The sequence below is a fragment of the Canis lupus genome, chromosome 32 (assembly GCF_048164855.1).
Source record: "Canis lupus baileyi chromosome 32, mCanLup2.hap1, whole genome shotgun sequence".
NCBI classification, from domain to species: domain Eukaryota; kingdom Metazoa; phylum Chordata; class Mammalia; order Carnivora; family Canidae; genus Canis; species Canis lupus.
The window spans coordinates 12,972,994-12,987,088 of record NC_132869.1 but is presented as its reverse complement, the minus strand read 5'-3'; the positions used below and the strand labels follow the sequence as shown (position 1 = coordinate 12,987,088).

The 14,095-nt window shown below is 37.6% G+C and overlaps 1 protein-coding gene across 3 annotated transcripts in view; it reads right to left on the bottom strand.

Moving 5' to 3' along the window:
• The window catches only part of STARD9 (StAR related lipid transfer domain containing 9), a 135,788-nt gene that overhangs the window by 61,171 nt on the left and 60,522 nt on the right, over window positions 1-14,095 (bottom strand). For all 3 annotated transcript variants that reach the window (XM_072808780.1, XM_072808781.1, XM_072808779.1), the window contains exons 4-7: window positions 13,917-14,033; window positions 12,702-12,734; window positions 12,551-12,612; window positions 10,820-10,932 (exon numbers count right to left, since the gene is read on the bottom strand). In XM_072808780.1, the coding sequence (XP_072664881.1) occupies window positions 10,820-10,932; window positions 12,551-12,612; window positions 12,702-12,734; window positions 13,917-14,033 (325 nt within the window). The remainder of the gene's footprint in view (window positions 1-10,819; window positions 10,933-12,550; window positions 12,613-12,701; window positions 12,735-13,916; window positions 14,034-14,095) is intronic.

The window sequence follows — 14,095 nt, the reverse complement described above, 5'->3', positions numbered from 1 at the left end:
ATATACAATATAGACATATATAATGTAATATTACTCAGCCATAAATAGGAATGAAATCTTGCCATTTACAATAATATGGATGGGACTAGAGAGTATAACACTTAGTGAAATAAGTCAGAAAAAGACAAATACCATATTATTTCACTCATGTGGAATTTAAGAAACAAAACAAATCAACAAAGAAAAAAAAAGAAAAGAAAAACGGACTCTTAACTGCTCATCTAGAGAACTGATGGTTATCGGAGGGGAGGTGAGTGGGGGACAGGTGAAATAGGTGATGGGGATTAAGAGTTCCTTAACATGATGGGCAATGAATAATGTGTAGAATTGTTGAATCACCGTATTTCACACCTGAAACTAATATAACACTGTATGTTAGCTATACTGGATATAAAATTTTAAAAATAAATTCAACAGGGCAGCCCCAGTGGCACAGCGGTTTGGCGCCGCCTGCAGCCTGGGGTGTGATCCTGGAGACCCGGATCAAGTCCCATGTAGGGCTCCCTGCGTGGAGCCTGCTTCTCCCTCTGCCTGTGTCTCTGCCTCTCTCTTGCTCTCTCTGAATGAATAAATAAATACATCTTTAAAAATAATAATAATAATAAATTCAACAACTGAAACTAATGATACATTATACATTAATTGAATTTAAATAAGATGAAAATTAAAAATAGGGATGCCTGGGTGGCTCAGAGGTTGAGCATCTGCCTTTGGTTCAGGGCGTGATCCTGGAGTCCCAGGATCAGGTCCCACATTAGGCTCCATGCATGGAGGCTGCTTCTCCCTCTGCCTGTGTCTCTGCCTCTCTCTCTATGTGTCTTTCATAAATGAATAAATAAAATCTTTAAAAAAATTAAAATAATAAAATTTAAAATGAAATAAAACAAATTTAAAAGTTATTATTTAGATGTTCTAATAGTTTTGCAGTTATGTTTTTAAAAAATCATTCCTTATCAGGCTCCTCACAGGGAGCTTGCTTCTCCCTCTGCCTGTCTCTGCCTCTCTCTCTGTCTCTCTCATGAATAAGTATATAAACTCTTTAAATAAATAAATAAATAAACAAATAAATAAATATATAATAAAAATCATTCCTTATCTTTTAGGGCTATGTACTAACATATAGATGAATTGATGTGACATCTGTAATTTGCCTCAAAACAACATAAGATGAAGAAAAGTGGAGAGGAATATAGATAGAGCAGAAATGGCCAAGGGTTAGTGGTTATTTTAACTGGGTAATGGGTATAGAGTGTTCATTATATTAGCCTATTTTTTTTCATTCTATTTTATTCTATCCTATTTCATTTATCCAAAAAATGCTGACAATTAGCCTATTTTTGGTGTATGCTCAAAAGTCTCTATAATAAAAAGAGTTTTAAAATGTTTTTAAGATTTATTTATTATTTTAGAAAGAAGGAGGGAGAGGCAACAGGACAGGACCCCTAAAAGACTCCTCACTGAGCATGGAGCCCAATGTGGTGGGGCCCAATCTCACGACCCTGAGATCATGACCTGAGTCAAAACCAAGAGTTGGGCGCTTAACCAAAAGAGCCACACAGGAGTCCCAAAGAGTTTTAAAAACTTTAACCAAGGATGGAGACTTTCTGTTTTTTTTTTTAAAGATTTTATTTATTTAGATAAATAAATTTAGATTCATTTATTTAAAGAGACACAGAGAAAGGCAGAAACATAGGCAGAGGGAGGAGAAGCGGGCTCCATGTAGGAGCCCAATGTGGGACTCGAGCCCAGAACTCCAGGATCATGCCCTGAGCCGAAGGCAGGCGCTCAACTGCTGAGCCACCCAGACGTCCCAAGACTTTCTGCTTTTGATAATGACAAATGAGATAACACAAATTGATCCTTCCAGTAAAAACTATTAGAAAAATCTAGACAAAATATTAAAGACATAAGCTTTTAGGCACAGAGGGATAACCAGATAGTAAAAATTTTCCAGCCCATATATTGGGGGAAGATGGAAGCCCAGAAAAATGAGGCCAACATCTGGGGACACTTTTCCTCTGAAGTCATTTGGGATAGGTGACACAGCCTCACAGGTCTAGGAAGATACAGACTGTAGTAGACTACAGACTACTACTACTGTAGTAGACTACAGTAGACTCTGTAGTCCAGAGTCTATACAGAGTTGCCCTATAGAACTCTACTTGAGTTGGAAACCCAAAGGGCTAGAACATAAGAATAAGGTTGTTAGAAGTAAACAGCCTTTGGGGGCGCCTGAGTGGCTCAGCTGAGCCTCGCACCTGCTTCAGATTTTCTCTTTCCCTCGGCCACCCCTCCATCTCTTAAAAAAAAAAAAGGAAAGAACTCTTGAAGGGATTACAGTTCAGCTTTGAGAATATTCTCAAACCTTAAATTGGACTGAGGTAATTCTGGATCACTAGCTTGTAGATAAACTTGGTGCAAACAAATATGTCTTCTGTAGAGCAAGATACCATTGTCCTGGACCTCTAAATTATTACTCTAAACAATTTAGCAAATGCCATCTGGCACAAAATTATAACATATCAAACATTCAAGTATACTTGGCAATAAATAAATGAAAACCAGCAAAAATAATAGACAATAGAGATGCAAGAAAAATTCAGATATTGGGGTTACGGTAACTTTAAAGTAAATCTGCTTACTATTTTCATGAAACTGAAAAACAAGATTACAAAATTTCAGAGAAAATTGGAAGCTATAATGAAAGAATCAAATGGAGATCTGGGAAATAAAAAAATAATAAAGTGAGGGGATCCCTGGGTGGCACAGCGGTTTGGCGCCTGCCTTTGGCCCAGGGCGCGATCCTGGAGACCCGGAATCGAATCCCACATCGGGCTCCCGGTGCATGGAGCCTGCTTCTCCCTCTGCCTATGTCTCTGCCTCTCTCTCTCTCTCTCTCTCTCTCTCTGTGACTATCATAAATAAATAAAAATTTAAAAAAATAATAATAATAAAGTGAAAATAAGTATTCAATATCTACATTTAATAGGAGGTTAGACACAGTTGAAAAAAATGGCGGACAGAAAGGTCAGAATCATATATCCAAAATAAAGCACAGAAAGACAAAATGTAAAAAACAGAGAAGAGAGGGTAAGAATCAGCATATATAGGAAATAGGCCTAACACATCTGTAAGTGGAGTTACAAAAGCAAAGAGTAAAAGCAATTATGACAACAAATAATGGCTAAAAAATGTCCACAGTTGATCAAGAGGCATTATTTTTTAAAAAGATTTTATTTATTCATGAGAGAGAGAGAGAGAGAGAGAGAGAGAGAGCCCTGATCCCAAAAGCAGACACTCATCTGCTGAGTTCCTGATAAAGAAGCGTTAAATCAGATTCAAGAAGCCCAGTACATGCGAGTGTGCCATGCATGTGCATGTATACATACAAACACAAACATCTCAAAATCTACCCTAGGTAGATTTTAGGTACTTAATGATAAACTGCTGAAAACCAAAAACAAAGAGAAAAATTCAGAAATTATTGAGAGATTATTTCTCAAAAGAAACAATGGAAGGCAGAAGACAATGGAATACATTTTAAACAGTACAAAAAAAAAAGACAACTTAAAATTCTATACTCCACGAAATCCTCCTCAAGAATAAAGAAATAGAGGCACCAGGGTGGTTCAATGGTTGACCGTCTGCCTTTGGCTCAGGTCGTGATCCTGGGGTGCTGGGATCAAGTCCCGCATCCAGTTCCCCAAAGGGAGCCTGCTTCTCCCTCTGCCTATGTCTCTGCCTCTCTCACTCTCTCTCTCATGAATAAATAAATAAAATCTTGAAAAGGAAGTAAGGGAGGGAGGGAGGGAAAAGCAAAGAAAGAAAAATTTCAACCAACTGAAAATGAGAATTTGTCCGTAGCAGATCCACACTAGAGGAAAAACTAAAGATTATTCTTAAGGCTGAGGGGAAAATCCCAGATAAAATGTAAGGCTGTTATCTTATTACAAAAAAAAAAAATAGAGCCACAAAAATGGCATGTAAGAAGGATAAATGGAGTTCAAGTCTTCTAAGGTTCTCTCATTATCTAGGAAGAAGTAAAAGTACCAACTAATACTAAACTTTAATTCAATGATTCATGTAATCATTCAATGATTCATGTAATCTTTAGAGGGACTACTAAAATAATAGTAAGACAACATAAAAATAGTAAGCTATCAGAGGAGAAATACGAATTTTTAAAAATTAACCCAAAAGGGGGCACTTGGGTGGTGCAGTCAGTTAAGCGGTTAAGCACTGGACTCTTGGTTTCAGCTCAGGTCATGATCTCAGGTCTTGAGACTGAGCTCTACATAAGATTCCACACTCAGCGTGGAGTCTGTGTAAGACTCTCTCTGCCCCTCCTTCTCATGCTCTCTCTCAAATAAAATAAATCTTTGAAAAAAATTTTAACCCAAAAGACATTAGAGAAAAAGGAACATAAAACAGACAATGTAAGGAAAAAGCACACGGTAATAGATTTAAACCTAAATAAAACTAGTAATTACATTAAAAATAAACAGACCCACAATACTCAAAAGATCAAAAGTGTGATGCTACATAAAGCAAAAGCCAAATAAATATTTTAGTAAGAAATGCATCTAAAACATGTACAGAAATATTGAAAGCATGAAAAAGATAAAAATGCAAATACTAACCAAAAGACAGGTGTAGCTATAGTATGTCTGACCAAGTCAAGCAGACTTTAGGGCAAAAACATTACTAGAGGGCAGCCCGGGTGGCTCAGCGGTTTAGCGCTGCCTTCAGCCCAGGGCCTGATCCTGGAGACCCAGGATTGAGGCCCAAGTCGGGCTCCCCGCATGGAGCCTGCTTCTCCCTCTGCCTGTGTCTCTCATGAATAAATAAATAAAATCTTAAAAAAAAATTACTAGAGATGAAGAACAATCCTTCACAATGATAAAAGGGTTCATCAGGAAGATTTAATAATTCTAGTTTTATATACAAATAATAAGCCTCAAAATAAAACCAAAAAAAGAGGAAATGTTTCTAATATATATATAAAACAAAAATTGACAGAACTAAAAGGAGAAAAAGACATCTATAGTCATAGCAGGAAATTTTAACTTGTCTTAGTATCTGATAAAACAAGCCCCCCAAAAAAGATTAATAGGGTTATAAAAGATTTAAATGATGAAAGCAGCAAACTTGATAAATAGTATTACATAAATACTATGCTCAACTACTGCATGTTACACACATTATTTTAAATCACAATATTTACTAGAATTAAACATATGCTAGGCCACAAACCAAACTGCTATACATGTTTTTTATTTTTATTTTTTATTTTATTTATTTATTTTGCTATACATGTTTTTTAAATGAAATCATAAAGAGAGCTGTTCTCTGAATACAGGCAATTTTTTAAAGATTTTATTTATTTATTTATTTATTTATTTATTTATTTATTTATTCATTCATTCATTCATTCATTCATTCATTCATGGGGGGCGGGGGGGCAAAGACACAGAGGAAGAAGCAGGCTCCATGCAGGGAGCCTGATGTGGGACTCGATCCCAGGACTCCAGGATCATGTCCTGAGCTGAAGGCAGGCACTAAACTGCTGAGCCACCCAGGGATCCCCTACAAGGTAATTCTATTAAACTGGACACCTAGAGGGGCACCTGGCCGGCTCAGTCAGCAGAGCTTGCATCTCTTGATCTCAGAGTAGTGAGTTGTAGCCCCACATTGGGTGTGGAGAAAAGAAGGAAGGAAGGAGGGAATGAGGGAGGGTAGAAAGGAAGGAGGAAAGGAAGAAAGGAGGGAAGGAGGGAAGGAAGGAAAAAAGAGAAAAAGACAAAGAAAAAGAGAGAATTAATGAACAAATAAGAAAATCTTCCAAATGTATGAAAATTAAGAAACATTTCTAAATAACTTATAGATCACAAAAGAAATCATAATAGAAATTATACATGTTTTAATCTGAATAATGATAAAGATACTAGACATTAAAACATGGGCAATGCAGCTAAAGCCACAGTTACCCAGAGAAATTTATAGCTGTAAATATACAAGAAGAAAGGTTGAAAAACCACAAGCTAAACATCTACTTACAATAGCTAAACAAAACCTAATTCGACTAAAAAAACCAGGAGGTATAAAATATAAAAATGAATAAATATTAAATAAAAATATAGACAACTAATAAATAAAAAATAAACTTACAATAGAGGGAATCTACAAAGCCAAAAGTTGATTCTTTGAAAAGACAAAATAAATAAATTCTTAAACTGAATAAGAATAAAAGAGAAAAGGTATAGATAACCAATGTTAATAATGAAAAAAAAAAAAAAAGATTCTAAGTGGGGCTTGAACTCACAACCATGAGACCAAGAGTCACAAGCTCTAATGACAGAGCCAGTCAGGCACTCCACAGAAGTCCTACATTTAAAATGATCTCTTATATATAAAGTGTAAGAGAATATTACACTTCATGAAAATGGATTTTTAAAATTTAGAGGGAACAGATTTTTCTTAGAAAAATACAATCTACTGAGGCGTCTTGGTGGCTCAGTCGGTTAAACATCCAATTTTTTATTTCCACTCAGGTCATGATCTCAAGGTTGTGGGATCAAGCCTCCCATCTGGCTCTGTACTGGGCATGAAGCCTGCTTGGGATTTTCCCTCCTTCTCCCCCCACCCCCATTTCATGTGGGTACCCTCTCTCTCTCTCTCAAGAAAAAAAAAGAAGAGAAAAATACAATCTACCAAAACTGATTCAATAAATAGAGTATCTGAAAGAAAGCAAATCTATAATTTTAAACTTTCTCACAAAAAAGTCTTCCAGATGCAGATGGCTTTGCCAGAAAATTCTACCAAGTATTTCAGGAGGAAATAACTTCAATCTTATAAAAAATCTTTCAGAAAATAGAAAGAGAGTATCTCTCAGCTCATTTCAAGAAACAAACACAATGTTTATACCTAAACCTAAGGACGGAGAAGCAGAGGAGTAGGAAGAAGAGGAAGTAGTAGAGGAGGAAGAGAAGGAAAAGGATAAGGAGGATGATTAATTTCACTCTTGAACATAGATGCAATAAGCCCAAATAAAGCATCAGAAACCCAAATCCAGCAACATATAAAAAGGATAATATATCACAACTAAGTCGGGTCTATTCCAGGAATTCAAGATTGCTGTAATATTCAAAAATCAATCATTATATGGATAAAGAAGATGTGGTTTACACACACACACACACGAATATTACTCAGCTATCAAAAAGAATAAAATCTTGCCATTTGCAGCGATGTGGATGAAACTAGAGGGTATCATACTAAGTGAAATAAGTCAGTCAGAGAAAGACAAATACCATGTTATTTCACTCATATGTGTATTTTAAGGGAAAAAAACAGATGAACATAGAGGAAGGGAAGGAAAAATAAGATAAAAACAGGGAGACAAATCATAAGCAATTCTTAACTTTAGGAAACAAGGTGAGGATTGCTAGAGGAGAGGTGGGTGGGGGGATGGGGTAAATGGGTGACAGGCATTAAGGAGGGCACTGGATGCAAAGAGAACAGGGTGTTATATGAAACTGATAAACCACTAAATTCTACCCCTGAAACTAGTAATACACTGTATGTTAACTACATTGAATTTAAATAAAAGAATTTTTTAAGAAGTATTTCCTCATCTTTAGAAAAAAAATTTTTTTTAAGTACTTTTTTTTCTTTAGGGAAAAAAACAAAACAAGCAGTTTAATTAAATCAGTTAATTAACTTAATTAATTAAAAATCAGTATAATTAACCACATTAGCAGAATAAAGGACAAAAGTCACATGCTATATAGAAAAGCATTTGTAGGGCAGCCCGGGTGGCTCAGTGGTTTAGTGCCGCCTTCAGCCCAGGGCCTGATCCTGGAGACCTGGGATCAAGTCCCATGTCGGGCTCCCCGCATGGAGCCTGCTTCTCCCTCTGCCTGTGTCTCTGCCTCTCTCTCTCTCCTCTTTGTCTGTGTTTCTCATGAATAAATAAATAAAATCTTTAAAAAAAAAAGCATTTGTAAAAACCAGTAATTTTATTAAAACATTTTTAGCATCCTATTTCCCTTCCCTGCACAATTTAGTCCGAAAGTTATCAAGTGGAACAGAAAATGGCAGGCTACCCATGAGGTTGAGGGGCTACAGTGATGCAGAGCAGGGTGAAGAGCCTGAAAGGAGGGAGAGGGCATCCACATAGGGGTTGCCTAATATGGCTGAGACTAAGCCTGAGTAGGGTGGAAAGGGTATCCACACAAAAGGAAGGCCTGGCAAGAGAGCTGGGTGAGGAGGGTGACCACATGTGTGGTAGCCTGGCCCAGAAAGTCAGAGCCCAAGGGGGCTGAGGAGAGCATCCTAATGGAGGCAGTCCAGGCCTGGTTAGGAGGCTGGCCACATGCAGGGATGGCCTGCCATTGGAAGTCAGAGCCAACTCAAGGTGAGAAGGGGATCCCCACAGAGAGACTGGCCAAGTGACCAAGGGCTTCCATGTCAGAGTGGAGAGGTAGCCCAGCAAAGGGATACAAAAACCAAGAGGGGTACAGAATTTACCTGCATAGTGAGTGGGGAGCTAAAGGATAGGTAGCCCCACCTAGAGTGCTGGAAGTGTGGTGAAGGGCCCAGCAGAGGGTGTCTCAGCATAGCCAGGTAAGGTGGGCAGCCACATGAGAGAGCCGACATCAATGGCAAGGAGGCTGATTACATGTAGGAGAGCAGATCAAAGAAGTATTTCCCATGTTAAGTAAAAGAACTACAGGGGTGCCTGGGTGGCTCAGTCAGGTGGGCATCCTACTCTTGGTTTCCACTCAGGTACAGTTGTAGGATCAAGCTCCATGTTGGGCTCCATGTTCAGAGGGAAGTCTGCTTGAGATTCTCTCTCCCTCTTCCTCTGCCCCTCCTTTCACTTGCATTCTCTCTCTCAAAAAAATAAATCTTTTTTTAAAAAATTTTTAAAAAAGGAATTACAAATACAAAAAGGGAGAAATCAAGAATGAACTATGCTGTGCTGGACTGCAATTAGAGGTACTGGTGTGAGCACCAATTACCTAGCTCTGTCCACTCAAAGGGACAATTGGTAACATCGATAACAACAGGCACACCTAACACCTAGACCTTAGCTTCAGCTTGTAAATACTACTCTCCAGTAAAAATGAACAGGGCTGATAAATAAAAATAAAAATAAATGGCTGATTCCAAGACTGAAGCAAAGAAAGAAGAAGATGGAACACCTGGAACACCTCTATTCCAGAAAATAAGGAGGTGCTCAAAGAATAACCGTGATATGTCAAAATGTTACAGAAGTGGGCTTGAAAGGGATTCCACTGACTAAATCTGGAATAATTTGAGCATGAAAATTAAAAAAAAAATCACAGTAACAAAAGATAATTCATTGAACAGATAAGCATTAATCTATACTGACATAAATAAATTGAAAATTGGATGAAGATGGAGTATGTATGTACATGATTTCACAGCACTGCCCCACAAATACTTGATTACATAAGGAAAATAGCAACTTTAGAGTGAAGAAAACTGGCAGATATCACCTTGAAAGTCATGAATAATGGGACATATCAAAGTTGTATACCACTTGATGGTTGTCAAGTTCATGAAAGTTAAAGAAAGACCAAAGAAACTGTCCAGGCCAAAGAATACCAGAGAGACACCTTAACTAAATGCAACACATGACTCTCAAATGGGCAATTACTAGGACAACTGGGAAAAGTTAACTTGGCTCTAACACTTAGATGGTATTAACATGCCAAAGTTAAGTTCCTGATTTTGGTGGTTGTGTTATAATTGTACAAGAAAACATTACTGTTTGGAAGAATGGAAGGAAGATACCCTAAGATAATCAGGGGAGATGGGTCATTAGATTGGCAGTTCACTCTCTAATGGTTCAAGAAAAAAGTTCTTTATACTGTACTTGAAATTTATTAAAAAGTTTAATATGCTTCAAAGTTAAAAAACAAAAACTCTCAGAAACCTAGGGGAAAAAAAGAATTCCCTTAATCTGCTATGGCAGTTTCTCAAAGCTGGCCCAAAGACCAGGGCCAGTTCTCAAACTATTATTATCTATGAGATAGATATAGAAATTGAGAATATTAGCAAATTTTATAACAATGTTACAGAGTGACTTTTTTATCTTTTAAATTAAATTAAATTAAATTAAATTTAAATTTGTAAGAAGAATTTGGGCTCGTAATTAAGATATCTTTTTCCTTTTTCTCATAATTCATCTTTATTTTATCAAATATTAGTTTGCCATAGATTGGAAAATTAAAAAAAAAAAACTTGGTCCTTTTAGGGGCACCTCTAGAGCTCAGTCCGTTAAATGGCTGGATCTTGATTTCAGCTCAGGTCATGATCTCAGGTACTGGGTTGGAGCCCTTGTTGGACTCCACACTCACCGGGGAGTCTGCTTAAGGATTCCCTCTCTCCTACTCCCTCTGCTCCTCCCCTCACTTGCACATATACATGTACACACACTATTTCTCAAATAAATAATCTTTAAAAAAATCCTGAATCTCTTCAAAGAAGCATTTCCTGACCACACTATACAGATGGACTACCTATACTGCCCATTGTTCTTTTCCATCATAAAATCTGTTTTTTTTATTAGTCTTTATCACAACTTACAAATGTTTATTTTCTGCCTTACCATCACAAGACTATAGGTCTGCCTGTGAGGGCAAGACTGTCTTTTCTATTTATCGTTACTTATCCAGCATCTAGTGCAGTAACTGGTACATAGTATGTTTCATTACACATTTGTTGAATGAATCACTGACCATTAGGAAATTCAGTTTGGTCTCAGAACTTCAAGACCACAGTGGCTCACCTTGTACATAGGGCCCCAACTCTGGGTGCTCTCTGACCCGCAGAGAGTAGGACTTTTTTTTATCAGATTGCTTCAGTAGATCCCGCACTCGTTCATTATAGATTTCCAGGAAACTAGAGACATGTAGAACAAGGTATATAAACAGAATGTGGAAAATGGTGGCATCTTTTCAAAATGTAATTCTGAAAAATGGTGACATTTTTAGATTTGAAAAAAAGTTGGGAAAACATGAAACCAAAAATCAGAAGACCCTAATTCTTGATCTAGTTCTACTTCTGACACTCTAAGACCTTGACTTTGCCAAGGTTCCCCCCTTGAGTCTCCTTCTACATGTGCACAATTGTGTTGCCGCCTTAGCTGTCATCACTTCAGTTTTAGGTTTACAATGTCAGTTCTGATTCAACTTTAGCCTTCAAGAGGCTACTTCAGCATGATTTTGGGGTATGCTGCCACCAGCCTATACTGCAGGCTACCAGACCACAGAGTCTACAGGCTTGTTTCTTAAGTGATTTTCAAACATGATCTTTCAGCTTTTATTGTTCTGTGAAGGCCACTGCTTAGCAATGAGGAAAGCTAAATGAGAAATATTCTGGTCCCTACCCCTAATTTAAATAGGATAGTTTTCATTTTACCTGTTTTATACACTGGGATTCTGTTAAGATATGCCCTTATAGGTACTGCGGGCATTTTATTCCTTTTTAAAATAATAACATAGCTACAATTCTTAATTAAAATCAGCAAAGATTTTGTTAAGTAAGAAAACAAACTTCTCACAAAAAGGTTTTCCTCATCAGAACACAGATGTTTGCCTATGAAGCCAGTGGCCATTCAAAAAAAAAAAAAAAAATGCTCCAGCTCAGCTGAACTCTATGCACACTCTTCTTATAAAATGTTTCTCCTTAACCTTCTCAGATTTGGACACAAGGAGCCCAGATGTTTCTCAGAATAGTGGTTCCCAGATTTCACTGATGATAAAAAAATTTATATACATGTGCATGTATACACATACATATAAGCTTGCAAATTTTTACTTTGCAAGCTTAAAAAATGTATATACACTGTTTACTATCATTTAATTTTTTAAAAGGGCACTTATTCTTTTTGGGGTGATGAAAATTCTGGAATTAGATAATAAGGATGACTGGACAACCCTGTAAATACCAAATAAAACAAAACACCAAAACAAAAGAAACTACCAAACTATATAAATTCCGCAAGCATGAATTTTATGGTATGTGAATTACGTCTCATGCTTTTTAAAAGGACATTGAATACCAAAAAAATAGAATACAGAAAATGAAGGTCAGTTGGTAACCTTGCACCAACATTTCCACTATAGATTGATTAAAACCTCATATTGGAGTAACCAGCGCTGTCTTGGAACTAGAGCTTAGGAACTGCTGACCCAAAGAACAACGCAGCCAGAGCTGGAAGAGAAAGTCCAAAAGCTGGTAATAAACCATAAGGAAAGTGAAGAAAAGGAAACCAGACAGCCAGAGAAAGTCGGTTCACAGAAAACACCTGTTTGTTAAGCCTAGAGATAGGAATTAATTTTCCTACAACCCAAAGATCAAAATGTGTTCCTCATCTCCTCATACTGCAAAATATTTCTGCTGTGGCTTTTTCCATTCCTCTGGATGACTCCTGAAGCAAAGAGAGGACAGCTGAACCTGCTAGAATTTGGAGTGGAAATGAAAGTATTTTAGGCCTCAGAGCCTGAAAGGTTCTTACCTTACTTTTATCCTGCAAGAGGAAGGCAGTGGGGCATAGTCCTCCTCCCTGATGAAGAGACCCTGCACAAACCATAGGGTTGGAGTTTTACTGAAGGGAGTGTACAAAGAAGGTCTACTTTGAGAAGATCTAGTCAAAATAGAGTCTATACCTCACATATCCGTGGTGTCAGCCCAACAGAGGTCTGGAGAACAGAAGAAAGGAAAGTATTACTGTTCACTCACAGTGAAGCTCCCCCAACACCCAGGAACCAAGGTTATTGGCAGAGGATGGGCACATGGGCTTCCTGAGCTAGCCTCAGCACTTTAGGCAGTTTTACTGGTGGTATACAGAAGACTCTATTTGCCTGGCTCTCAGGAGACATTCACAGAGGAATGTACCAGCTGAGAGGCAGAATACCATCATAAGAAGGAAGAGGGGGAAAGCTAACAAACCCAGATCTGAGCTTTCATGCAATAACGGTTACATCCTTCTTGGATAAACCTATTTACAACTGTGGTCCCTCCCCAACCTTCTATCCCTATACATACAGAAGAACTAGAACACATGGGTATTTACACATTTAGTAGGAAAAAATTATTTGGATAATTTTGGATTAATAATTTGGATTTTTTCATCTTGGATCCACTGCTAACTTGTACATAGATTAAAGGTTTTATACCCCTGGTTTAGTGGGTATTTTCTTCTTTTAATTTCAAATATGTAAAATCATACTCAACATGGACATAAGTAAGCAATGAGCTGAGCACAAGGTAGCAGGGAGGAAAAGTGTCCCAGAGAATGTCCCTGCATAGTGTTGTCATCTGCCCCATGAGTTCAACTCACCAAGTACTTCTAAATCCAAAACAAAGAGGTATACTGAAGGACCTCTACTTTCCCAATTTTCCATGACAAAATAAGGCTCTCATAAATCTCACACTTTTTAAAGCTCCATCCCAGCAGCTGGTTCCCTTGCTTCTTCCAATGCTCAGATCTAACACATATAGCCCCATTTCTGCACAGCCCTAAAGCAACACTTCAGATTCAGTCTGGGGTCTGTCCACACCAAAAGTGTCAAAAAGCTTCAAGTGATGAACTTGGAAATGATATGAGAAATTCAGAAAGACTGACAAGGTCTACTTCATCAAAGAGAGTTGTACAATTCTAAGGTTCCTCAGGCTTGAATAAAGAGGATCTAATTATTCAAAGTTCACCTTTCTATTAAAGGGTTGAGAAACCCATTTTTAATACAGAAAAGAGCCCATTAAATCTTATTAAAGTTGACTAACTACTAAATCCACATTCTATCTCTCAGTAGCAAGGACAGTGTGAAATTCAGGCTTGCGATGGCAAGAGAAAGAGATCATATTCCAATACCAATACTCACTGGGGTCCCCAACATGGTATATGTCTTCCCAGAGCCTGTCTGCCCATAGGCAAAAAGGCATATGTTGTAGCCTTTAGCAGCTCCAGATAATACTTCAGTCCCCAAATCCTGGAACACCTGTCACAACAAAAGTAGAAAGCACATCACTGTAATCCTTCCCATACCAGATTGAAGGATCA